At 32.1% G+C, this 27,919-nt stretch overlaps 1 protein-coding gene across 10 annotated transcripts in view; it reads left to right on the top strand.

The window, feature by feature from the left end:
• Positions 1-27,919, top strand: part of LOC119632537 — a 284,840-nt gene that overhangs the window by 184,478 nt on the left and 72,443 nt on the right. For all 10 annotated transcript variants that reach the window (XM_038025478.1, XM_038025479.1, XM_038025482.1 and 7 more), the window contains 2 exons: positions 9,136-9,233; positions 23,518-27,879. In XM_038025478.1, coding sequence (XP_037881406.1) covers positions 9,136-9,233; positions 23,518-27,879 — 4,460 coding nt within the window. The remainder of the gene's footprint in view (positions 1-9,135; positions 9,234-23,517; positions 27,880-27,919) is intronic.

Raw genomic sequence — 27,919 nt, 5'->3', positions numbered from 1 at the left:
TTTTAACAAATTTTACTTAAGAAATATGATGCGTTGAGCGAGTGATTTTCAATGAAATTTATTATTATGAGTTTATTTTCAAAGAAAATATTTCAATTTGTTTGGAAAACTTGTCAATATATATATATATATATATGAAGTATAAAAGAAAAAGGGGTGAAAAACAATACAGAAATAATAACTATCTGTATGCTGGACATTAAATCCGGCAGGCTACACTACAACTGCAAACACCATAAGTGACACGACACTTTAACGTAAACATGCCTTGCTATAATTTCTGCAAACTATAGATCAATATAGTCAAACATTAATTTGTTATATCTTTGGCAATTTTTAACACATACACATATACATAAACACCTTAGCATTTTACTAGGGCATACATAAGCAGTGTAGCCAATAAGCTTTTAGCTTTCTGCTTTAGATATTATGACTTTTAAACCGAAAGTATCTATCTGTATATAAAGATGGAGACAAAGAAATATGCGTATTCCTAAGCGTACACATATGCATTTACGCTTGAATAGTCAGCCTCTCTATGAGTAAGTGAATGCATATTAAGTTAATCGTTTCACTTACGACATTCAAAAAATATAGCTACAGCCATCTTGGAATGCGTTTAACGGCATCGATCGATTGATACGTTTAAAAGCATTCAGCTCTTTACACTATTTCATAGAAATATTTTGTTCCGTATGCCTTGTTGTAAATTCAATTATGCCCATAATAATTCGAAAATATTAATATAGTTATCAAAAAGATTTTCATATTTTTTATTTATTTATTTATTTTTTTTTTTTTTTTTTTTTTTTTTTCTTATATATGCATATGTATTATATATGGCTAAACAAAATTCGTTCAAAGGCAAATATAATTTTGTTAGTTATCTGCATTCTATATTCTTTTGTGAAGCAATCAAGTGGCTATATGTGAAGCTGATGGCTATTTTGCTAACTGGAACTAACATTTTGATAAGATAGTTGACTTTCATTGAATGTTACTTAACGCCCTAAAGCAAATGAACCGCAAAATATACACACAACATACAACATATCTATACATATTTCATTGCATGTCAATACAATAATACGATTGAAATTTGAATTTCCTTTACAAACAAATAAAATGCATTGAGGCATTAACTAAAAATTAGCAATAAAATTATGTCATTAGCAGATGAACAAGTTCAGAGATCAAAAAAAAAAAATATATATATTACGTAATACCCTTATATTTCTCGCAATTAATGATTACACACTCGAAGACATACTCCAAATATGCAATGGACGGGCAAAATATAATGTAAACACTCGACATATACACAATAATGCATTTATTTATTAAGTAAACGATTAGCCACTATATGCTTGTAAAACAGTTTGCAATGTATGGAAACATTCGTCAATTTGCTGGACTCATATTTGCGTCTGCTCTAAAACTCTCCACAACGATTCAATTATTCGAAGGCGATTTTGCTGACCAAGAAGGATGTCTGATAATGTTCTGATGGTCCTCACAGGAACGCAGACCTTTTCTGGCATTATCATCTTGAATTATGACAGTGCTAGGCAGCAATATCCTAACCATAGTAAGAAAAAAAAAAACAATTTGAATGAGAGAAGTAGCAGGCTACAGAGATATGGCGGATGCTTGCTATCCAATGCTTGACCTGCAGCATAAAACAGCCAATCCGGATCGTAGGCCACCACATTCTTCCAATCATTAAGTATCCAAGATTTATGATTGTGTGGCACTACTTCTTTCGTAACTTAGCATTGGCTTTCGTTATAAAGCGTTACGCAATTGCACCGCTTGCAACAACGTTAGCTTTGCGGAGCTCGTAGCGTTAAACTGCCCAGTTGTTTTCGCTACAGACGCTCTCGCTAACCGAGCAACAAGCTCTTTCAAAGTCTGAGAGATCACAAATTTCATTGATCTTCCGTTTTAACCACTGCCGAATAAAGCATACAATGGACTGAAATATAAGTTCCAACGCTTTCAACGCACAATTGAATCTGTGACAGTACAAGATTGTTGGACTCGCCAACCTGAAAATGGAACATGCTGTGGAGCACTTGAATAAATTGCTTGTGACCGCATTTCATTGGAAGCGGTGTCTAGGTGAGCAAATGTGTTCCACCAAGGTACCATGTTTGGTTTGGATTCACTACCTGGATATGCTTATATAGTTGGTTTGAATTACTTTGTCCTCCTTCTTGACGAGTGAACAGAGCATTTACTTGCTCGTGTTTACTTTTACTCTTGGCAAACTTCTAAAATTTCCGTCTTGCGTCGTTTCTAACAGACAAAAAGTGTTCTTATCATACCTCTTCGGAGATAACTCGAACCTTTGGAGGAAAAAAATTTCTACGAGCAATGAGTTTTTTCCCACATATCCTAGAAGATCCAAAGCATCTATTAAGCAAAAAAAAAAAAAAAATTAATTAATTTTTCTACAAATTTACATTAAGCATGTAATAAAGTTTTATCTCTAGGTTTTTATTTTTTACGTGCTACCTATTACATACTCTTAGCTACCATGCTCGATCTATGCATATGTCGTTAGCAAAAATATGTCGATTGATGAACATTAAGTTTAGGTTCGATCTTACCTAACCTCGTTGTTACCATAAATGCGGTTGAGAATCAATTGCAATTTTGATTTGATTTTCTCCAAATTGAAAGCGAAAATTTTTGCAAGTAAATTTTTGAAATCGCTTTACTTTACAGCCTGTTTTCCGAACAAGCCCCAATTTCAGTTTGTTACCTTATATCGGATTTTTTGCTATTCGGAAGTAAAAAATGACGAAACACAACGTAGAACGTAAACAAGTTTTCAAATTTTATCCTTGAAATGAAATTTATTTTGAATGCACACTTGCTTAACATATCGACACAGGGCTCAGCTTAACATTAACATTAAATGCCAGCATATGATATATACGCGTAGAATTGTGTAAAGACTCAGCCTTTCTATGCAAAACAGTGGATATGAAGACGACTCACGATTGTTCGTGATGCAAGATATTTTCATTATGCAAATTATGTTATAAAATGAATCTTTTCACATAACAATAATAGTAATAATAATAGTAATAATAATAATAATAATAATAATAATAATAATAATAATAGTAATAGTAATAATAATAAGCAACATTGGTTTTTCGCCATTATTGCATAATAAAAAGAACATGTAATCTGAGTTTTGTTTGCTACACAAGAAAGCAAAAACAATTTATGTTATAAGTTGCGCTCATCGTAGTTGATGGTGAATAAATGGGAAAATCTTGCAATTTATATACCGAAACTGCATCGTTCTGCAAGCAATCGCTGCTCATTTCTGGTTTTAGTTAGTTAGTCGTTTGTTAAGAAATGTCCTTATGACTTGAAACGCATAACAGTAGCAAGAGTTCATTCATTGTTCATTGTTATTAATATTATGAAATGTACTCTGTAGCCATGGCACCGGCATTCGTTATTTTTATGAGCAAGTATAATGCATAATAAGTTATAATATATATATCGTTACAAACTATGTTTCATATGAAAAACAAAAAAAAAAAAAACAAAAGAAAAAGAGAAAGAGAAAGAGAAATTTTTATGCAATCGAATTGAGATCAATTCCTTTGAAGTTAGTAGAAAAAGTCGAACAAGCAATACGTATGGAAAGAGAGAGGAAATGTAAGAATTTTTTCCCAACCTATTATTTTTCCTTATTATTATTATTATTATTATTATTATTAGATGTTATCGTTAGTCTTCAATGCATGTGCAAATGATTCACTATACACTCTGCATGCATGCATAAGCCCATGTAAAGTACATTTCATTAACTTATTACGATTGTGATTGCATTTGATTATTATCGAAATTAATTGAAATATTTTGCCGCACGCCTTCTGTCTGCAGCGATTGCAAATTAATATAAGAATAATATTATTATAATTAATAATCTCTTAGCCTATCGTTATTTTCCATTAAGATGCAAATTGAAAGAGAGCCACAAAGGCGTACGTAACGTACGTATTGCAACGTAAACGAAAAATTGCGAAAACATAAATCGTAGAAAGTAACTAAAATTTATAGTTTAGTTTACAACGAGTCTTAGATACTCGCCAACTGAAGCGAATAAATAAAAATTATAATAAAATTTTTGAAAAACTGTTGCATCAAAGTACTTAATTTCTTTAATCAAAAGAATTATTTCTATTATTTTTATCGTATATCATATAGAATATCATAGTCACCTATTTGCATTTCTATCATAAGAAGAGAAAAAGAAAAAGAAGAAGAGAAGACTAAGTTTATGTGGATGCCTGTAACACTCAGCGTACATCCATATAGAACGATTTGTTTTTCAATTGATTCTGGAAGACTATACCGGACAGACTGACAGATGAACTTAACTCGAAATTATTCAAACGTTGGTCTACCCAATGTCTTTGCTGGTGCTGCCAAGATAAGTGTAATCCCAATATGCTTTCACACAACAAGAGAACTAGTGTATAAATTAAAAGAATAATAATAATAATAATAATAATAATAATAGCGGTTTTGACAGAGAAATTGAAGAGCTTAGCAGACAAATATTTCCCACTTTTGCTTAGGCTTTCAGGCCGGTCTCGCTCCTAACGAATATCATTCAAAGACGAGCTATCGAAAAAAATACGTTTATTATTCTCCAACATAGTCAATTAAATAATTTTCAAGATTGATTCTCGACGTTTGTAACGAAGGGGATAACTTTTGCGCTTCTGACTTTTGAAACTTTCGACAGAAAAACTTCTTGAGCATTGTTATGACACTTGTCTACTCTTATTTCCTTTTTGAAGTTAAGATACATTATGCAATTAGTTTGACTTTTTTCTTCTAATTATTCAGGAAAACATTAAGGCAAATATTTCATGCTGGAATTATGTCCAAATGAAATATAAATCGCCAACTGAAGCGTATAAATAAAAATCACAATCGAAAGTTTTCTATTAATGACAAACAACTTAATCGACTGAGCGAGAACTGTTTTTATAGATGCGCTTTACAAAACTTATTTAAAAAACGATAATTTTCAGAAATTTATTTCCTATTTTCTAAATAATGATAAAAATTTTCAAATATTAACAAAGTACTTTACTTGAATAACATAACTTTCTCACTTTTTAAAAATGATTTACAAAATTGAAGAATTTTTACTGAAACTATGGAAAGGTTGCAACTGCCGTAAAAGAATCATATGAGATGATGTGTTCCCTTCAAAAAGTGATTGCAGGTAAAGAAAAATATCGCGAAAATGCAAAATTAAAAAAAAGGGACAGCTTCGGTAAAAAGACGAGTGCAATGTTAAACTCGCCTCTTAGCATTCTTTTGGGCTAAGGTAAAAGAGCCGAACATTTTATCGCGAGTAATCTAAAGTCATAGTGAGCTGATATTGAAACGAGTAAAGCAAACGAAACTATATTTTTCAAGCAGGTGTTGGGACAATGATTTCGTTTTTCTTTTATTTTTCCAATGGAAAAAATGAATTGAAAACTTCACGCATGACCTGCATTGTTAAAATGTATTTTGACAATCGGAAAAGTTGCATTCTACGCAATAGCTTACACGTATGACAAACAAGCAAATATCGATAATCGGAAGCAATATTTTGGGCATATCCTACTACTTGCTATCGAAAAAGGCGTAAAAGAAACTGATTGAATGTGCGTGAATGGAACGACAATGCCAAAGCTGGCTTGCAAAATTTCGTTCCAAAAATCTTGATGCTAAGGATTTGCCAGGTGCTAAAGGGCCTGCTGGAGCAGACGACGATGAAATAAAGGCATTCATTGATCTCAGCTGCCGCATTATAATTCACGATCGTTGGATAGATTAAATTAGATTAAAATCGAATTCGAACTAGTCCTTAATTTGAACCAAAAAAAAAAGGAGGAACTACTTTCGGAACAACCTAATATTATTATCAATGTAATGTCCGTCCAATTATATTTCATTATTATTTGAACTTTACAAGATCGGGTTAACAGCTCATTGTAATGAAAGAAAGACCATGTCTCGATTTTGGGACAGATACTGCCAGCGCTATAAATTTTAATATAAACAATCAAAGATTTACAGCCAGGAGTTGCATGTAAATACTTATAGACGTGTTCGAATGAAAGATTTATTTATTAAAAATAAATCAATTAAATTTATTTAAAAAAAATTTTTTTTTTTTTTGTTTTTTTTTTTTTTTTTTATTTTTTTTTTTTTTTTTGTTCGTAACAAGAAATGCAGCCGTTAATCTCTTTGGAATCTTTGACCACTTGTTCGGGTGCAATACTGTTAACACAAATTTGTCAATGATAAAAAAAATAAAAAAATAAAACTAAAAAAAAAAAAAAAATTATTTTATTTCAACAAAAACAAGAAGAAGAGAAAGCGCCATGATAAATTAATTGGTTTTTAATTTGTTCCACGTTATTTAAAATAAAGTCTACGTTCTCTACGCCAGTGCCGTAGTAATGCTCGCCACGAATGGATGGAGGTAATAGTGCTTAATAATGCCTTTATGTCGGCCATCGTATATATGCTTAGGAACTTAGTTTTGTGCGTAAAAACTATTGAAATAAAAAAAAATCTCAAAATTTCTAATAAAATAATTGCTTACGTACGACCCTGTCTTACAGCCCAATACAGTCATGATGATAATGATGATGTGTGTGTGTGTGTGTGTGTGTGTGTGTGTGTGTGTGTGTGTGTGTGCTAGCTTAAATACACATATAACTCAACAGTTTCATTATAACACACATATACATTGCATTTATTCTATATAAGTAATAAACAATCAGTTAAATAAATAAACAAATTGATATACGCTTCGATTTGCTGAATACTGAATACTCACCGGCTGAGGGAAATATCTAAAAATCGCTAATTTATTGGGAACGCATCTATAAAGAGTAATTTTTGATAGTGTACCGTAGTAGTGTAGGCCGACTTAGCTTTCCATAGGTAATTTTTGCCATAATGTGAAAATGTTTGTACTACAATTCAAATTTTTTCTTGAGAATATCGCATCTGAATTTGTGAAAAATAGGGGCAAATACACAAGTTGCCGGATGCCGCTCTGAAACAAATATATGTATAACGAAGAGACTTAATGCTGCATGTTACAAACAAAATTCTTCAATTAATATAACCCTATCCTCTAAATGTGAATTATACATATATATATATATATATAAAAAACAGATGATTTTATTTATGTTCAGCAGAATGTTATATATATAATTTGTATAAATTTTTATGCACATACAAATACATATACATATACATATGCATATATATATATATATAAATGGACAATTAAACAATGAACGATGATATCCATGTGTGCGTCGTGCATACGCAATTGTATAACGTTGACTTTGTGCTTGTGAAAGTGTCATAATGGTTAACTGCATTTAAATGCAATTATTTATTATGGGCGTATAGCAAACTGGATTAATTAATTATTCATAGTCGATCACTTGGCTTTTGTTGATATATTTTCAAATTCAATATATAGCATGAAAGACGGCTTCGCTGACTACATCATTGCGTTTGTAACAATACGATATATAATGCATCCGAGATGCCTTAAAGATAATACCCATAAAATATTATGTGTTCGCTGTAAATATATCATTCAGAATTTGTTATTACACATATTGCTTTACCGCATGCAATTTGAGCGCAATTTATTGTTCAAGTACTTTATAATTATTACAATGATAAAACATGCTAAAACTTTTTTAAACCGGCAATTACAGTAATTAAATACCCTATTTTACTTTGCCTAATACAATTCTGTATTTATCGTTTTTATGAAATATCATTTGTTACGCGTTAACGTCATATAGAAAAGTATCACAGTCACTCTTATATGGGAAGAGATCGGAAAGACAGACAGACGTATGTTATCCAAATTTAATATAGTGAATTATTACACTCGAGACCAAACACAGTTTTCATCATAAAAAAAAATTTTTTTTTTTTTTTTTTTTTTTTTCTGTAATATGGTGACCAATCATTCAGGGGATGTTACCTATTCGTGTGGCACGTTCACAATCAGATGGAAGTGAGGAAAGAGAAAGACGTAAAGAGTTAGCATCACTGGAAAAATTAGATCTCATTGCCGTATAAAGAGTAATTTTCTATAAAGATGTTCACCTGCTTCTTTTTCACATCACATTTTCCATATTCAGGTTATTTTTTTCATCCAGTTTTGTTCAATACTAATACTAATGATGGCAAGTTTTCTTTCCTTTTATTTTTTTACTTAACTAAGCTTTTATATGAGTGTTACAACATTTTTCCCAAAATATCTCTCGAAAATTGAACAGAAAACTATTTAGACTTAAGTCGATTTAGAGAATTATTTTGAATCGATTGATATAAAAAAAGGCGAGTCTTTCTAGGTGTTGCATAAATCCCCACAAACTTACTATATGTAAAAAAATGTAACTATAGAGTTTGCCTTGAGTTGCGCCAATCAAACCCAAATTTCTTAATCTGTATGTCTGAAAAAAAAATAAACACAAAGTCCTCTCTCTCTTTCTCTTTTGGTTTGACCTACAACAATTAAAAAACGACAAACTTATCGGTAAAATCCAAAAAGTGCTTACTACTCGAAAAACCATGCCCGAATCGTACAAAGTGAATTTGAAAGGTAAAGGTGCGTTCATTATCTTAACATTTACAAATGAAATCTTCATAGTTATCATTAGATAATCAAAAAAATCAAAACATAAAGCTACAATCAATCAAACTATAAATACTCACCGTTAATGTTTGGCTTAAGAATTTCTCAAATAGACGGCACAGATTTTTGGGAATCAAAAAAAAAAGTACAGTTATTCCCTTAATAGATTTTATATGAGTTCGTGAATAGAGGAATCACTGCACGCTCTACGTGCATGTCATTTAGTTTACCTAAAAAAAAAAAAAAAAACCGCCTATATATATATATATATATATAGAGAGAGAGAGAGAGAGAGAGAGAGAAATCCGTCAATGTTGTCAAAACTTAAATCAATGAGTAACTAAATGCAGTTTAATTACTTACCGTAATAAATTGATATTAATGTAATCGTCTTTCTTTTGTCGTTGCAGGATTGCTGTAGCTGAACAAGTTAGTAAACCACTTGGCAATTTAGCCAATTCGGCTGTGTTACGTGCGGTCGAAGAAGAAGAACAAGAAATGAAATGCGGTAAGTTATGCAATTTATATATAGATTTGTACGTACATCCTCGTATGTCTTCGTTGTACAATGCTCTTGTCTATGCTATTGTCTATATATATATATATATACATATATATGTTTCTAAAATGTGAACAATAGTCCAAAACTAAATTTTCCCCAAAATACTCAAAATTCATACAATTGTAAATTTGAGTTAGAGATGCTATTGTTTTATTATGAAAATGGTTCAATTTGGTTAAGTAATATCTTAACACAATATATATAGAATATAAGTTTATCTCTAGAATGAGCGATCACGTATATACTCTTTTCTGTATATATGTATATTTTGTAATACCATGACCAGTTTGTAGCCGAAAAATGTATGTTTTTATGAACATACAAATCAAGTATATAAATAAGTTCTTCATTTATACATGTATACATGTATGTATAAATATTACATAGAGAAGACTCAAACTCAATATATGCGAAAGTTTTCAATAAACTTTCAATTAAACTTGTATATAATAAAAGAAAGAAAAAAAGTGTTAAGCCATATTAAAAAGTCATGTTCATTTAGAGGCGAATCTCATAAGCATCGAAGTACTTTTTTTTTTTTTTTTTGTTCACAAACAACACTAATATTTAAGCAATATGGGCTACGGGGGTACGAGTACATTAAAAATGTATAAAATAAGTTAACATTTTTTTATAACAGATTATACTTGTTTTCGTTACCATCTTATGCACAAACATTCTTAAAACATGATATACATATTTATGTACATAGATATGTATAAATGTGTACGCCAATATATGAACACACAGACTTGTGGGTATATGCAAAAAAATATATATACATTTATATATATGCATATATATATATATATATATATATATATATATATATGTGTGTGTGTGTATGTGTGGATGGACGAAAATGTGTAGATATAAAAATATACATATATGTAAACGCATACACATATGCATATACGTATATACATTTATATATATATATATATATATGAGTAAGAAACTCAATTACTTGCCAACTTAGTAAGCCTTTCAAAGCATATTTGAACTTTAACTAGCACGATGCTCGAACTTAAATGAATATCAGTGTGTATATGGTGATAAGGACTGGAAACTTTATCGGCAAGTTTTCCCCAAATGCATGAATATTAATTATGTAAATTGCAATTTGGAAGATTATTGAACAAAATTTCTAAAATATAAATAAACTCATTAGAAATGTTCAATCTATATATATATATACATATATATATATATATATATATATATGTATAATTTAGTAAAGCGAAAAGAAAGCAAATTCCCCTACACATGTATCGTTAACGACATATATAGATAAAATACGATATACAATTATATATGATTTAAATTTCAAAATTTATGAATATTTCAAAAACCTTAGAATAATAGATTAAAGACAAAATTGTAAGAATTATCACTTGGAATAATGATTAGAGACACGTGCTTATTTACTTGTGCATATTATCTACAAATCAATAGTGCAATATAATTTAAACGTATAAGCTGCTTAGGCATCAAATATTTTATGAAATTATCCCTAATACGGCTACCTAATCGAATGAAAATGAAATTTTTACATGATTATCGAGAAAATCACCTGTCATTCTAGAGGATCAGTATTACTTTTTTTTTTTTTTTATTTATTTTTATTCTCTAATACTTTAAGGCCATACGTAATATATTGCGTATTGTAATTGAATTTTTCAACAAGAACTGATGATCAAAACTGCTGACATTTTCCTTTTTATAATTTTCACTTAAAAAAAAAAAAAAAAAAAAAAAATAGATATTATACTAAATTACCATGTTTCTCTTTCCCTTAAATTCTTTACTTATCTCTGGATCTTTACGCCGCCCATGTAAGCAAAAAAAAAAAAAAAATCTCTTCTAATATAAGAAATGATTAAAGTAGTTTTGTTAACTTTTATTAAACCCTTCACTTCTTTTGTATTAATTGTTTCATCTTTTTTCGAAAGATCAATCGAATATCGAAATGAAGGCACTATTTTTAGAAGACTTTAAAGAATACATATATTTATATAAAGCAAATTTTTTATCGTTTGACTTAACGCATTTTAGACAATGCATTGTAACACATTCAACTATATAGCTAAAGAGTAAGGAAGATATTCCATTTATACTATTTGTAATAAATTGACGCTAATGCTGATTAGCATTTTCTTTTTTTGCATAAGTGCTTGAAAATTATTTTCAAACTTTTTATAATTTCCTTTTTCTATGCTTGCTTCTTAATGACTTGTTTCATTTTTAGTAGTAGTAGGTAAAGAATTTTGTAACTTGTAATGAATTTACAACTTAATCCCAATTAATCTTTGAACGTAAAAACAATAATAAAAACATGAGCGCTACACTAACGAAAAAAAGTGCAAAAAATAATAGAAAAAGATAGGGAAAAAGAGAAAAGAGAAAAGAGAAAATAAAGTAAAGGAACTATAGAACCATTATAATCATATCGATTCTACCGCCAATCATTCTCTCTTTTGTAAATGAGAAAATGAGAAAATCGGGCCTTTCCTATATGCATGCACGTAAATTGACTCCGGACTGCCATCTTCGATGTACGTATATGCATAAATACTTGACTGAACAGTTGCAATAAATTGACGTTCATTTGAAAGTGGTCAACTTTAATGTTAAAAGTCTTGACAGCATTGTTACCATATTTAACAAAGACTGGCCACACAAAAGCCATAAACTACAACCAGCTAAATACGTATGCAAAAGATAAGTTCACACATACAAAACATACAAAACTATGTATGTATATATGTGTATATATATACATTTATCTATAAACTTATCCATATCTCTATGCATAATACGTGTGTGTGTGCGCAAGTCTACAAACAATCTACTGTAAGCGTTGCTTTTAAGAACTGAACAATTTACTCAAGTTCACAAATGAAAGTGAATAATATATATATATATACGTATATATATATATATATATATATATATATGTATATAATACATGGCCACTCACGCGTGTAAATATAAACGTATATATTATGGATGTTTCCTACATACATATATGCACTATTTATAACGAATAAACCAACATTATGTCAGTCTAAACGAATCTCTCGTATCCCTTAACAACGAGCAAAAAAAAAATTGCAAAATGCAAACTTAATTTAATTGTAAGGAACGCTTTTACGAACCAAATGCCATTCATGTCGCATATAACAAGTCGTGTAAGTAAAAAATACTTTCTAAGTTCGTTTTGCGAACATTTTGTGAAAAAAAAAAATTTCGTTATTCCTTAATGCAAACTGTAAGCAACTCATGCTGTTTCCCAAGCATATAACGTATCTAACATAAAGCGACTGGTTGGTTAGAATGGCGTTCAACTTGATGTATACTTGACGTATACAAAAAAAAAAAATTTAATTTTAAATTTTGTAATTTTTATACGGATTTTTTAAGCTTTAAGGCAACATTTAAAGCAATTCGGATTTGTAGCCATTACGACTAAGAGACTCTATGGAAATTTAATTTTATATCAATTTTTCAAATTTTCAAAGAAGTTGATGGTTACAGTTAAAACAGTCAAAAAGAATTCGACAAAGATCGAGAGATGAATCCGCCCTATAAAGTATGAAATCTCATTAAAGGTTTATCAAAAGTAAATGGAATTTATTTAGTTGATCGGCGAACAGTTTTCTTAACGTTACAAACTAAATGAAAAAATTGATATATTGTCGAACTCTTTGGTTGAGGATATAAATTTATCTATTTGCTTTTGGCATTAGCTTATTCGACATACATATGTCAGTGTACATAGCCAACGTTACCGAGTCTTGGTCATAAACCCAGGGCCGTACATAGCATACATCTTTCAGATTATACCTTCATCTTCTTTTACATTTAGTCAGCCTTTAATAGACGCTTTTACAAACACACATACACACATACACACACACACACACACACACACATGTATATATATATATATATATATATATATATATATATATGCATATATATGCATATATAGTATATATAAGAATATACATAAACCCAGACATATATTAAATTTCAAGTGAACTGAGAATTAACTTAAACAGACGGAGCTAAAACGGCCAACCACATATACATTATTTCAAAGATTGTAAACAAATACAAGGATTTGTGTGCAATAGCAAATAGCTTTGAGAGAATTTATAAGCTACAAACAAGTGACCAATATCGTTATTAAACTTTTATAAGGTTATCAGCCACAATGTATATGCAAAATATATACAATTATTTTAGTTTATGCACATTATATGAAAAACTTCCATGATAAAATTGCTTTCTTCTTTAGATGACATTAATTGAATAAAAAAACCTCCAAGTGCATAAGCATGTAAAATATGTTCGGGTATTTATATTAATGCATATATATATATATATATATATAAATGATTATACATTGGAAAAACAACGGACGGAGCATTCACTAAGTTTAGCCGCACTGAAGATATGCCTATTAAAGGACAAAATTACGTTTCACATATATTTAGCATTTCGGTCGAAAGTAGAATAAACACACTTCAGCTTTCGAAAAAGTATTTCGTTGTACTTTATTATAAGGCAGAAAAAAATTGTTAAATAAATCGAAAATAGTTTTCACCTTATCTTCACCTTATAGGCGGTTACTTTGATCAATAGAAAACTTCAATATTTTTGACCGTTACTTTCATTGTGCTTCTTACCATATCATTTACCTGGATTGACTAACAGGTAGATAGTAGACACGGGCAGATATCGTTCCTTCAGAGCGTGATTCTAATCGAGAATGTATACAAATTGTAGGGTCGTCGGGAACCGACGGTAAACTTTGCAAACATTTTAACGAAATCGCATAAATCGTCAAAATTCATTGATAGGTATGGAAAGGGGTCTACCTGTTTTTGACCGCTAGCGAAACTAAGAAAATGTTGAATTACATTAAGTTTTCTTTTGAATAAAGAATTCATATCAAGTGATCAGAAGACAATGAATGACGCCGTCCTGCTGCCTTAAATGCTGGTGTGTAATTATGCCAAAAACAACAAAATATATGTTAAATTTTAACTTTTCGCCCCAATTTTATCCATTAAAAGACAAGAGCAATTAACGTTGAAAATAGCAAATAACATATGTGATATATGCGGGTATATATGTAGATTAAATCATGCATGTAAAAGTGTTCAGCAAGGAAAATTTTTTTGTTCATATCACGAGTTGGCTGGAACTTTGATGTAATTCAATTGTCCGTAAATAAAATTCAAGTGCGTACCCAAATCAATTTTTGATAAATTTTTTTTTGCAAAACAAAGTGAAGTTTGTGCAGATGTAAGCAACATCCAGAAGGACTTGAGATCCATTGTTTATTAATCTGATCAATTCGGAGTCATTACTTGAATCGATCTAAGCTTGCGTGAACCTTCTTGTGTTCAATCTACAGATCGCAATATTTGATATCTTTTTATGAAATTTGTTATACTAATATGTTCTGGTCCAAGGATGAGTGACATTGAAAGTGATTCGAATCGGACCTATTTTCGATCACACACCATATAAGACCACTTTTATAAAGTAGGGTAGTGCAGGGTGAACTTTACCTCACTAATTGTGTTTTTAATTCGTCTTTTAAAACCAATCAACCACTTATCAAAATATGTAGCTTGTTTGAGTTACGAATGCTGTAGCAGTCATTTGAGAATTGAGTGACGGGTAGGAATACGGCCATAGGAGACGCTTTAAAAAAAAAGGGTTGTTCTTAAGCAATTGCCTCTGTGCCACCATTTCTTTTCATTTTTTTTTTTTTTTTTCGTTTGAATAACCTCAACGAATGTAGAAACAAGTGTAAAAAATTACGACTCAATATATACATTAAGCATTTCCCATCTTTCGTATACAAATACGGGAAAATAATCCATAATTTGGTATAAGCATTTACGCTTAAAGTCGGTAGCGTGAGGCTTTAAGTTGCCATTAAGTTTGTTTGGCAGAAGTGAATCGAGCTTTTAAACGATCCTTATAGATAGATGGTAGAACCTAATCTCAGATGAATGCAAAGTATAAATCTGAACTAACTAAATGAGGCTAACGCAATGAAAACCCGAAGAATTTCTAGGAGAAAGCAGAAACTTAATAACCTCATGAACTCGTAATTGAGATTTTTATGCCTTTACTCTGAATGATCGATATTATCTTAAGGTGTACATATCCTCCGCCTGCGATTGGTACGCTTATATTTGTACTGTCTATCACTTATCTTTTGAATTTCTTCATCGAATGTAACATTGTTTTCTATATATCCCGTAGTATCAGTAAAACATGATTATCCATCGAATATAAATAACATTGTATTCTATATATATATGGTATAGTATCAGTAAAGCATAATTATCCATCAATACAATTACTCCATTTTATTGACCATTTCATTAAATAATTTTTATTATCTTAACAAGTGAAAACATAATAGTCGGGCAAAGAAGACTTTTCAATACCTTACATCACATCGCCTAATAAAAATATTCTTTCATTTTTTGATAGCATATCGAATGTTATGCCTTGTTCCAATATAAAAGAATACGTTTCGTCGAAGCCATTATGTGGGAGGGAGTCCCCAACGTGAACTTACAAATTTAATTTTCTAATAAAAAATTGCAAATGAGAGTTTTTGTTGCCACATAAGAGCTTGATTTTCACGAGAACCCCTATATATGGTGCAATTTAGAAAAGCGATCTGTGGGTACCAAGTTGTGAGCCAAATTTAGCAAAATTTACTTCGTAAAAATTGTACTATTATTGAGTTTCTGTCGTAAAAAACAAGAAATTGAACTTTCTCTCCATATAAGTATTTCCTTTTCATGACAACTCGTATACATATTAGGATCTAAAAAATAGACCTATGATGAAATTATTAATTTTTATTGTCAAATTACTATTACCCTGAAGGGCTTACTATTCGCATATGAAAAAACCTCGTATGGAGTGGGGTCCAAGAAATAGATCTATATACTTCAAATTTGGTCCACTTAATTATGATGTCAAGTTACTATGATGAGCAAATTTTTTATCATAAAATATCAACAATTAGGCTTTCTTGACGTATAAAGAGTTACATGTCTCGGGAATCCTTATATGCGGTGGTATTCAAAAAAAAAAAAATACACCTATCTGATCCAAATTCGGTTGATTGATTTCTTTATTAATTCACCATGAAATACCGAAAATTGTGCCTATTTACTATATAAAAATTCAGTTTTCGTTGAAATGATTGTCAGAGAGGGGTTTCAAGAAATTACCCTAACCGTACCAAATTTCTCATACCATTTTAGAATATTGTAGTACTACTACTCAGCGACTATTGGCGAGAATTTTTGAAACTTTCAACTTTTTCCATGTAGCGATCTTTTAAAGTAAATCGTTTTATGAGGAATGAATGGAAAATTGGTCCAATCCGAACCATTTTTAATAGCGCTTGTCCTTGGGTTACATTTTAGCAAAGTATTAAAAAAATTGCGACTTTTTGGATTGGGACACCAAAAAACACATGAAGAGTAGGACGGACGCATGGACGGTCAGACAGAAAAGCTTAGCTCGATTCGGAAAATGATACTGAATTGATCGAAATAGTAAAAGGCGGATCTATCTGAAATCATTCTGGGTGTTACACACCCAGGGATAGGGTATAGAAATGTTTCGAAATCGATCGATATAATAGAAGGTGTGTCTAAATCAAGTCCGTCTGACTGTTACATATACTCACAGGAATTCATTATATACCGTATATGTGCTGTAGGGTATCAAAAGAATATAGAAATTCTTTAAGAATTCTAGGCATGCTTTGTTTTAAAAAAAACCCCTCCCCCCCCCTATAGCCTAGTTAATGTAAGCTTTTAAATGATTTCATAGAAAACTATTTTTACTTTAGAGCAAATGTATTTTATATCTTCAGTTCATTGCAGAAAATATTGAAAAAAACAAAAACAAAAACAAAAATAAAAAATGTTAACCTTTTATTCAAATCTTATCGAAAATGGCATCAATACGTTTGGCCAAAATAAAAAAAGAAAAAAAAAAAAACTAAAAAACCGGGTGGGGAGAGGCGACGAAGATGAAAAGTGTATCAAAAGTAAGATATTCTTTGCATGCTTACACGTACCTAATGCGTTTAATAAAAAGATTTGTAGCTTTGCGATCACGATTTTACCGCCTTACAGCTCATTTGCATTACATTTTTTTGCTGTTTCTTTTTCTCTTTTTATTGGTTAAAAGACCAAACGAATGTAAAGGCAGCATTAGCGATTAAATTCTGTAAACGTAAGTTAAGACATTTTGTATGCGTAACGGATCATCCTATAAAATGTTTAAGAAGAATTTACTTCGCACGCTTCATTTGTCTTTTACGATCACTGAATTTTATAATGTTATGTACAAAGGCAATTACGGCTATTTTCTGCATAAATATCCATAAATATGTGGAAAAATGATAAAAAAAAAAAAACCGATAACGAGAGAGAGAGCAGCAGAGAAGTTTTTCTTTTCATTCCTCGTAGCAAAGATTTTCTACTTCATTTTTATATAACTTATTTAAAGAGGGATAAGTGTTTTATTGAATGTTACGCATTGTTAGTGATATGTTTCCCTCTACTGGCTTCATTAGTAAATACTATCTTTTTTATAACGGTTGTCGTAAGTTTTTTTAAATATTTCAGCATCAGTTTCCTTTTTCTTTCCTTTTCAATTTCTAAACACTGGCAATAGGGTAGGAGAGTTTTCAAAATTCAAAAAAAAAAAAAAATATATATATATATATATATATATATTAATGCGAGCGTCTTGCGCCTATGAAAGTACAAATATTGAAATTTGTTTGAATATTTTTAAAATTATTTTTTATTTCGTTACTTTTTTGCTCAAAAATATCCGAAGAAGTTCCCAAATATTTCGTTGAATATCTTACTTTAAAGCTTTCCGGTTAAAATTTTAAATTAATCGGATCAAGATTGAAACGTTGTTCTCAATTTGCGAAGACTGCAAGTCAGTAAACACTTCGACAATTTGCTATGCTTTGGTGATATGATTTTAATTGTTTCATTCTCAGTTGCTTTATATTCTTGGACACTTTGTCCACTTCACTCAATGCACCCGCAATACGGCCATGTGCCGGTGTTCGCGAAAGACTTTTTTTGAAACCTACGATGTAATTATCTCCTGTTCTCGTTTGAAAGAAAATACTTAAGCCTTTCGAGGTTTACTTAACCGAGCCTTTAAAAAATGTTTTAAAATGGCTCCGCAGTACAGTTAGATCGCTTAATGTTAACCAATTTTTTATATAAAAATTCGGTATATATGTAATAGGGTAAATTTGAAGGACACATTATATTCGAATAAAAAAAAATTTCATATTAAAAATTAAGATTTATTTCTATATCAAAATCATATGATATATAGACAACAAACATTCATTTCCATTTCAGTGAATTAAAATGAAATCTGTCAAAATTTATGTATATCTAAACAGTTGCCTATTAATAATAGTAAACCTTTCCGGTTATTACCCTTTATTTGCACAAAACATACATATTTCAATTGAAAGTTCATTTCTAAAAATAAATTGTGCTGGACATCTGCGTACATCACTGCATAGCAGTTATTTATCGGATTTAAACAAAAACTTTCTATTTTAGCATAGAAAAAGTTAAAGAAAACATTAGAAAAATTGAAAACTTTTTTATTTGCCCAGCAAGTTTCTAAGTCGAAAATTACATACCCTCGCTCATGCCGTTCAGTTTCGTAAGTTATGAAAATGCAAATGAATGAAAAAGTTTTATTTGAAAATCTTTTGTATGCTGCAAGCATTTCTTCATCATCAGTGATTCATCAATAGTTCTCCTTGTTGGGCTACAATTTGTTTCAATTTTTTCCATTACTTATGCGTATTCCATATAAAAAAGTTGAAAAGCTTCTGCTTATTTTAAAAATGATTACCATACAACAAATGATTGCGTTACTATTTGTACCGTTGTTCTATATCACATAAAAATAATAATTTTAACTGAACGTTACAATGGTTCGATCTAATCATCGTTTAAGTATTTCTCTATATAACACGTTCTTCTTCTCATTATAATTTATATTGATTTCAAAAAAAAAAAGAAAAAGGCAAGTATATCTTAAACCTATACTTTGTAGATAGACGCTCATATCGTTTTTATTAGTTTTGCATATCCACCACCGAAGGACGAGGGTTATATTCATTTTGTCAGCGGATTCAAAGAGGAAACTTCGAAGACCCCCACAAAGTGTGTACATTCTTGATCAGCATAAAAATCGGAATCGATTTTAGATTGTCTATCGGTAGTACGTGTACAAAAATGGAGAAAAATTAACCACGCCTACCCGATACTATAGTGTTTAATTTTATTTAATACCCTTATAAGCCGCAGAAGGAAGCTTCAAAAACCACATAACATATATATAAATTCCTGGCCAATTTCAAATTCAAAATGCGCCTAAGCAAGTCCATCTGTTGGTTCGTCCATCTGTCCGTCTGTCCAACTGTTTAATATTAGTTGTAAACATTTTACCGTTCGCATAAAATCGCAAGAGAATTTGAAAATGACCAAAACCGGTCAAAGAACTCGCCTCCAAACATCTATATAAGCAATACCATTTTCTTTACGTGTCTTTTGATCCTTGCTCATGAACTGCATCAGATACGTGATATAAATTTGCAAAAATTTTGTTCCACAAGAATATCAATAATCGGCCACACCCATCCAATATTATGCAGTATGCAAATATATACATTTTATAGGATAACGATGGTGGGTATGAAAAATTCAATCGCAACCGAATACAATTTTGTTACTTGTTTATGTTCAATACACGTACACTTATATCTAACTCATAAGCACTTTTTTGCTAATATTGTATAAACGATGGAAACCAAAGTTGAATCTCTGCGTACAAGTGAAATTATTTGTTAGTTGATTTGTGGTTCTACTCGCTGTTCTTCCTCCTTGGGTTTTTTTTTTTTTTGTTTCCCTTCTTTAAAAGCTCACCGATTGATGGCTGCTTCTACAGTTTTACAATACACCTTTTAATTTCTTGTACGGCTGACTATGTAAATATGATTTTTAGTTTAAACAATTTCCTACAATTCTCATCACTCAGCAAGTATATGCAATCAGTATACGAGCGATAAATCAATGAATATTCAATTTGCTGTGAAATTAAATATTGTAAACGCTACTCGATGATATTCAAACTGAATATAATTCATTTGCTTATGTATGTCTCGTACTCACCGAAAAAAAAAAAAAAAAAAAAAAAAAAAAACATATATTGATTCCATACAAAAATAATTAAAACTTTAAAAGAGTTTAGCGTGTCATTAAAAAAAAAAAAAAAAAAAAAAATTCATACAACGTGGCAGACGGCAGAAAATCATGAGATATATGAATAATAAATGTACTTTAATAACCGCGCAATAACAATAACAGCAGCAGCAACAATATAAAAGTAATTAGCTTTTAGTTCGTGCAGTTTAACCTTGCTTTCCGCGCTAATAAATGCCAAAATAATGCGAATTAAAAACGCCAAAAAAAAAAAAAGACAGCTGCCAGAATGAATATTGAGGCTAATCAAAACGAAACGACATGTAGCACATAAGGAATTTGCATTATTAAATTCGAAATCGTCAGGAAATAAACATAAGCATAAACATGCATATGCAAATAATTTACAAATTCTTAAAATTAGATTTTCTTTTAATTATAATCATAAAATATACACATATGTATATGTGTATACTGTTAGGACATCAGCTACCAAAAACATGTATATGAAGACAGTGCGCCTTAAATGTAAACTTGGCTACGAACAAATGCAATTAAATTCACGGTTGGGTTTCGAATCACCTAATATTAGATATGATATCTGATTTTCAGGTCCTTTTCGTGTCCTTTTTTCGCAAATGTAGCTTAATAAAATTTTCAGCTCACCTCTTGTCCTATCACTTTAAGGTTTTTGTGCTTACGGCAACACATGGAAACATTATCTGAAAATTCGTGTCGAATTTTTTCGAAAAATGAAGTAACGAAAATACCGTTAATTTGGATATTTTTTTTTTTTTTTTGAAAAAATCTGTTCAAAAAAATTTAATTAAACTTGGAATTGATTATTCACTACAAAGCCTTATTGTGAAGGTATAGGTAAAATATTAAAGCATTCGAATGTAAACTAAAGCCGCTGGTATGACGATTAACTCATTAACTCGCAACATGGGGTTTGAACAAAAACGCTGTCCACGAAAGTCCAGCTATCGATAGTATAGCCTAGTAATTATCCCAATTCGCACTTATTAGCCTGCGTTGTGGCTAAATCAATTTTTTTTATCCCCAACGAAGACTGTTGTCATGTTGATTATGCCTAGAAAAGCCTAGAATTTTTTTTAAAAAGTTGTCCCTTCTCAGACAGCTTGTTTTCTACGAATTAATAATTTTCCATAGTTTCGATTATTGTCTTTGCCTTCAGGTCAATCAAAGCACATCTTCTATGAACAATAGCAGAGATTGGCAAAGCTGCTGCCGACTTTTTTGTTAAAATTACTCTTCCGATGAAAATAAGTTTTCGAAAATAAAATTTTCTGACTTATCTGCCGTTTCTATAGCATCTGTCACAACTTATATCGATTCTGTTATTGTGATTCACTTTGATTCGTTTTAATAATTATTAGCGGAGACATACTGCATGTAAGTTTTTAATTCTTCATAAAATAATCCCCGTCGAATATAAAGACTTTGATGTAATTGTTTTCCCTATTATAGGGATAAGCCTTTAAACCTAATCGGCCCACGTTTAGGTCGCTACCATCCAAAACGAAAAAGTATAGAAATTTAGTTTTTTCATATGAATTTTCTTAATTACTTTATTTTCGAAGATTTTCTCATTTTGCACATAGTTCACTCTCAAAAAATATATGGCTTTTGTATAGTATATATGCAGCTTGTTCGGGTAAATGAATGAATATAAAGCATAAAAAGCTTTCTACTCAGGACACAAGGCCACTTTATAACTGTGAGAATCATCGTGATGTGACTTGTTATAAAAGTATTTGGAGTTAATTTCAAACTTGGCTGCAATAATCTAAATTTACTTAACTGCTTTTCAAATAAATTCAGTTTATGAGATTTTTCCTAATGCTTAACACTGGAACTTACCCCGTTAGGTAATTTGCCCTTTTTCTAATTTTTAAGCTTCAAAAAGATATTTTTAAGGCATATATACCTCCTAACGTTTTTAGTAACTTTTATTTACACAAGTATTAGCTTCTTATCTCCATTTTTGGGCCTATGGTAATTAGCTAACCATTATAGGACAAATAGCTAAATAAGCAAAACGTTGATAATTGTAATCTTATAATAATCAGAAATTGCGGTTAATTGATGTATTCTACAGTATTTAAAAACTTTTCTGTCTATACATCAATAATCCTGAACGCTTGAAGAGAAATCGTCGTCAGTGGAATCACTTATCTTGAACGTATTTCACTGCCCCTTTAGTATTTAAGTACTTGCGTAGCAAAATTATCTGAATTGTCCCAGCCCAGTGGGGTTTTTTACCAAATACATAATCCCGTGCTGGGCTCTAAGTGGAAGTTCCTGTAAAAACTCGCCGCGCTGTCCTTTCGTCCATCTTCTTTGCCTTACATATCCTCGCCCCCGATCTTCTTCCTCCACCCTCCCATCCCATCCACTACAGTGCGTTTAAATGTGCGTGCGTGTCTTATTTTATGTGATATATTTCGTTTTGAGGAAAATTTCAGGCTAACAACGTAACACTCAGAAATTTTGATGAGCATATCCATCGAGGTTCAGACACGAATGCTTTCAAATTTGCAATCATAGAGATGCATTGCTGATGTTAAAAATATTTAGGTATAATAACAACTGTCTAATGCAGTCTAAAAAAATTGTTGTAAGATTTTGTTAACATATTTACAGAAATTATTTAGAATGCAATAATTGTTCGGATGGTAAAATAAAATTCAAAGTTACTTGAAAATTTCCCCAAAACGATAGAAGATGAACGTATTAAAACAAAAAAAATATATTTAGAAAAAATGGAATAATCTGGAAACGTGTTAATCATCTCTATTTGTTTGTGACTGTCCTTACGAAACATTTAAAACAACATTGAAACAACTCAATATGAAATACTTTTGCAACCATTTTTACATAACTAGAAAATATAAAAACATGTCAACGGCGGAGCCGTTCCAAATATCGTTACCCACAACAAAAACAACAACAACAACAACAACAACAGCAAAGACCTCTTACGCAGTTACATCAACAACAATTAGAACAAATCAAAACTGAATACTTGAAGCAACAAAACGACGTCACGATTGACCGTGATACTGTGCTGAAGATAAATCGCCTCGCAACACGAAGGAATTTACATAAACGTGAACACAGTTGGCCACCAACAGCATCAGGTGATAGCTATAGTGATTATGGTAACGAAAGTGATGGCGGCGGTTGCGGTAGTGGAGGCAGTCATCATGTTGGTAGTAGAACAAGTGGTGTGGAACAGCAACACGCACAACAGCATGTACGCAGTTCATCACATGACAATGCGATACAATTTGACAAAAGCGTCTGTAGACGGCATGGTATCGATGCGATACGTGAGAAATTCAATAGTCCCACCAGAATAATTGAACCAACTATTGGTGAATTACGATTGTTGAGACAGCGACAACAGAAGCCCAATGACCGGACACAGGCTGTATGTGCACAAAAACAAACACTAAGAAAAAGTGATAGAAATAAATCAGAAAATATGACTGCAACTAATATCCGAAAATCTAATCCCCACACAACCAGAAATACCAACTTAAAAAAGACTAATACGTCATCACTACAATCAATGGAAAAAGATGACGGAAAGTTGACATCGCAGAATGAGATAAAAGAAATGGAACACACAACTACTTTACCAATACAGAAGGGATTTTCTGCTCCCGAAACAAAAGCAGCCGATTTGGATATCGGCCTAGTAGAACCTAAGCGCCAATATTTTGAAGGGTTGGCGTCCTCGAAACGCTGGCATAGCTTTGAAAATGTTAGCATTGCCCCTGGTGAAATCACTAAACAGGAAAAACTAATAAAGCGTGTACCCGCTTCGGCTCATAAACGTCAATCATATTCTTTAGAACGTGGACGCAATGCAAAAATCAATAAACAATTGCATTTACCTCCGCAAAAACCACGCGTAACAGTTAGTGATGGGGATCATTTTTCGTCAAAATTGCAAAGACGTGCTATACAGCTGGCTACTGAAATTAAAATTAGCTATGACTTAGACGCAGATGAACACAATATTCAAGTGATGACCAGAAATGAACCAGATTCCGGCTTTCTTGACGATGAGATGGAAGGTCTGCCGTTACCACCTACACCGGAAGTGAAAACTAAGCACATAATACCTACGAACGCTGGGCAAGGTAGCGGAAATAATTCAGTTAAAGCCACATTTCCGGAATCCACATTGACATCCTCTGAAGATGCGAAGGACACAATATCACCCCAAATTTTTGATGATTCTTGTATATATTTGCGATCTATCGATTTGCAAGATAATACCTTAGCTTATATACCAGCAGCCATAACAATTGTACCATCACCCACCGAAGAAATTATGCAGCACTGGAGGGAGCCCAACAAGCTCAAAGCGAACATTAAGGATTCTGTTGAAAATGAAAATTTAATGTCACTTGCAGAGCAAAAATCTGCGAAGGCCACCCCCGAAGCAACTAAACAGCGAAATGACAAGCTACAGAGTGACAGCAAAGCAGAGGAACCAAAAACGTACGTAACACGTCTGCCAAGCACACCCACCGGTATACAGCTTACTCGTCAGACATCTAACAACAATAAAAGCAAAGGTAAATCGCAGTTGAACAACAACAACAACAGCAACTGTAATGACAATAAGCAAAATATGATAACGACGATGACTTCCACATTAGCAAGCAAACCGACAACAATGATACCCCAGGAGACTGTAACCGGTACAACACATTCATTTCAAACCGAAATCGAACAACAGCAGCAACAGTTAACTAAAAAGCACAACATGCAAAAAGACGTTTCCACTCAACAACAGAGCACAGGTGTTTATTATACAGATGGTGACTACCTTTACGGTCCTTTTCGTTCCTCTAGCGCTCCTTCTTTGGCTGACATATCCGTACGTCCCTTATGCGTTGCTAAGGGTGATGAAGGCTCCCAAATGGATTTAAACGTTATCCAAGAAAAAACCGATGCGGAAACAAATCACCATAAGCAAGATAATAAAAATGAAATTGCAACGCTGGCAGCCAAATATGAGCACATTCAGCAATCTATAACAGAGCATCTCAAACAAATTGATTCATATATTGAAAATGCTAAAATTGCTTTGAAATCTAGCACAAGCCAAGCACTTCAACCCAGAGATATTGCTTTATGGCCTCATAAAGCAAATGTTGATGATATAGGAAGAGAAAAGCAGAACATTGAAAGCCCTTTAAAGGAGGTTTTAAGGAAACTAAGTTATATTATGACTGAAGTTCAGCCCCATCATACTTCATCCCGCAATGAAGAAGAATGCAGCTACATGAAAAATATGCCAACTGAAAATTTGCCTGTTGTTGACCAAGTTTTAATGGATCTAGGGAAATTGGCTACTCATTTACGTGCATATGAGACAACAGATGATATAACTTCTATAAAAGCAATTTTGCAACAGTTGCAAGCGAAGCATTGCCTTACATCTGCTAAATCATCGCACATGCATTGTAATGTCGAACCTCCGCCTGCCACAGCTCAGCATGCAACCACAACAAACGAAGAAATATTGGATAAAGCAATCAAAGAAATGAGCAATCAAATGAGATTAGATGATGAAAACTTAACTCAAGGTAATAACTGTAGAAAAACACAAACGCAAACTCTTAACAAGCACCTTTCAAATCAGTCGTCATCCTCAGCACAACACGTGATATCTGTTGCGAGGTCGTCAACGCCTGTGCCACCACCGCCACCGCCGCCATTTCCACTTGCCTCAAATGTTATTCATCTTTATAAACGCAAGCCAGAAAATGTCTGTGATGTTGTTGCCAGTTATGAGCAATTATCTGCTACGGGCAAAATAATAACTCCTGACACTCTGGCGCAGCCTATAGCCAGCTTAACATCAACAAATCAACAGCAAAGTCATCTTCGTGAGTTAGAGCAACATCAACAACATCTGCATCAACAAAGCGAACATGGCGTATTACAGTTAACGCCCAAGGAAGACAGGAAAAATTTAGTTTCTGGCTTTATAGCTACACGACGTCATCAACAACAGCTTGTCGACCAGGTAATCGACACAGTTGATAAAGCAGCTGCCTTAGAAAATATGCCTGCATCCGAAGTGAACGTGAACGAACACTCAACAACGTCAGCGATATCTCCTGAATCAGTAACCATATCATCAGCAGGTTTCAATGAAAAGGATGTGGCAATAACACAGAAATGCATAATTTCCGATTCGACTAATGCTCAAACCTTTCCCATAGAAAAGAAAGCTAACGAAAGACATATCATTAACGATTCTGCCAATGATATTATGAGCGATGAGCAATTTCCAAATGATAACGACAAACATTCATCACATGCAATAAATTACTTGAAAGATCACGAAAGCAAATCAAAAACACAGCAAGAGAATAAATCCAAATTAACATTTCATCCAAGTCAACCCGGTGCTGATACTGATAGCGATAAACAAGTTGAAACTTATAAAGTATCATACGAGGTACGAAGCCCGTATGTTACACGTCGCCAAATCTCATGGGAAGATATTAAAATGCAACAAGCAAGCAATACCGCTACAATTACAGCACACATTCCTCATAGTGATAATGAAACCCAAATGACCTCCCCACATAAAACCAACCCAAAGTATACCGTACTCATGCCAGAGAAAAATAAAAAAAACCCTGAAACAGTATTTGCCAGTGAGCCGACAGTTTCCACGACAAGTAGTCACGTTAAAATGCAATCAACGATGCCATTAAAACCGCGCACACAATCAAAGCAAGAGTGTTCAGATATGGTGATAGCTAAAGAGCAGCAGTCACCAACTCCTCTACGTAAATACACGGCTACGTTAATTGAACCGCATGTCCCAATGAGAGCAGCACCACCATACGGTATGAATGCTAATGAAAACTTAAAGGCAAGTATGAAACGTACGTCATCTATTTCGCCTATGCGCACTGACTCACCTAAATATGATTATGGATCATCCACCGAAATTAAACGAGAATCCGTAAGCAAATCTTCCGCTCCCCTATATCAGCCACGTACATCAAGTAGAGGAACATCACCTTTTGATTTAAGCACTGTAAATAATGCAGGTACTTCGATCAGCTCTGTTAGAAGTCACAAAATTGATTCAGCAAACGCTACGAATGAATCGGCGTCTCCGGTGGACGCCAACTTACCAGAAAGACCAAGAACACCATCCAATTTAAATCTAGAAAATATTGAAAAAAAGGAAGAAACGCTAGGTAAATACATAACATCGCCAGCTCAATCACGATTTTCACC

The sequence above is a fragment of the Glossina fuscipes genome, unplaced genomic scaffold (assembly GCF_014805625.2).
Source record: "Glossina fuscipes isolate IAEA_lab_2018 unplaced genomic scaffold, Yale_Gfus_2 1, whole genome shotgun sequence".
Lineage (NCBI taxonomy): Eukaryota > Metazoa > Arthropoda > Insecta > Diptera > Glossinidae > Glossina > Glossina fuscipes.
Note: the sequence above shows the minus strand (reverse complement) of the source record. Positions and strands in the feature narration are given on the sequence as shown.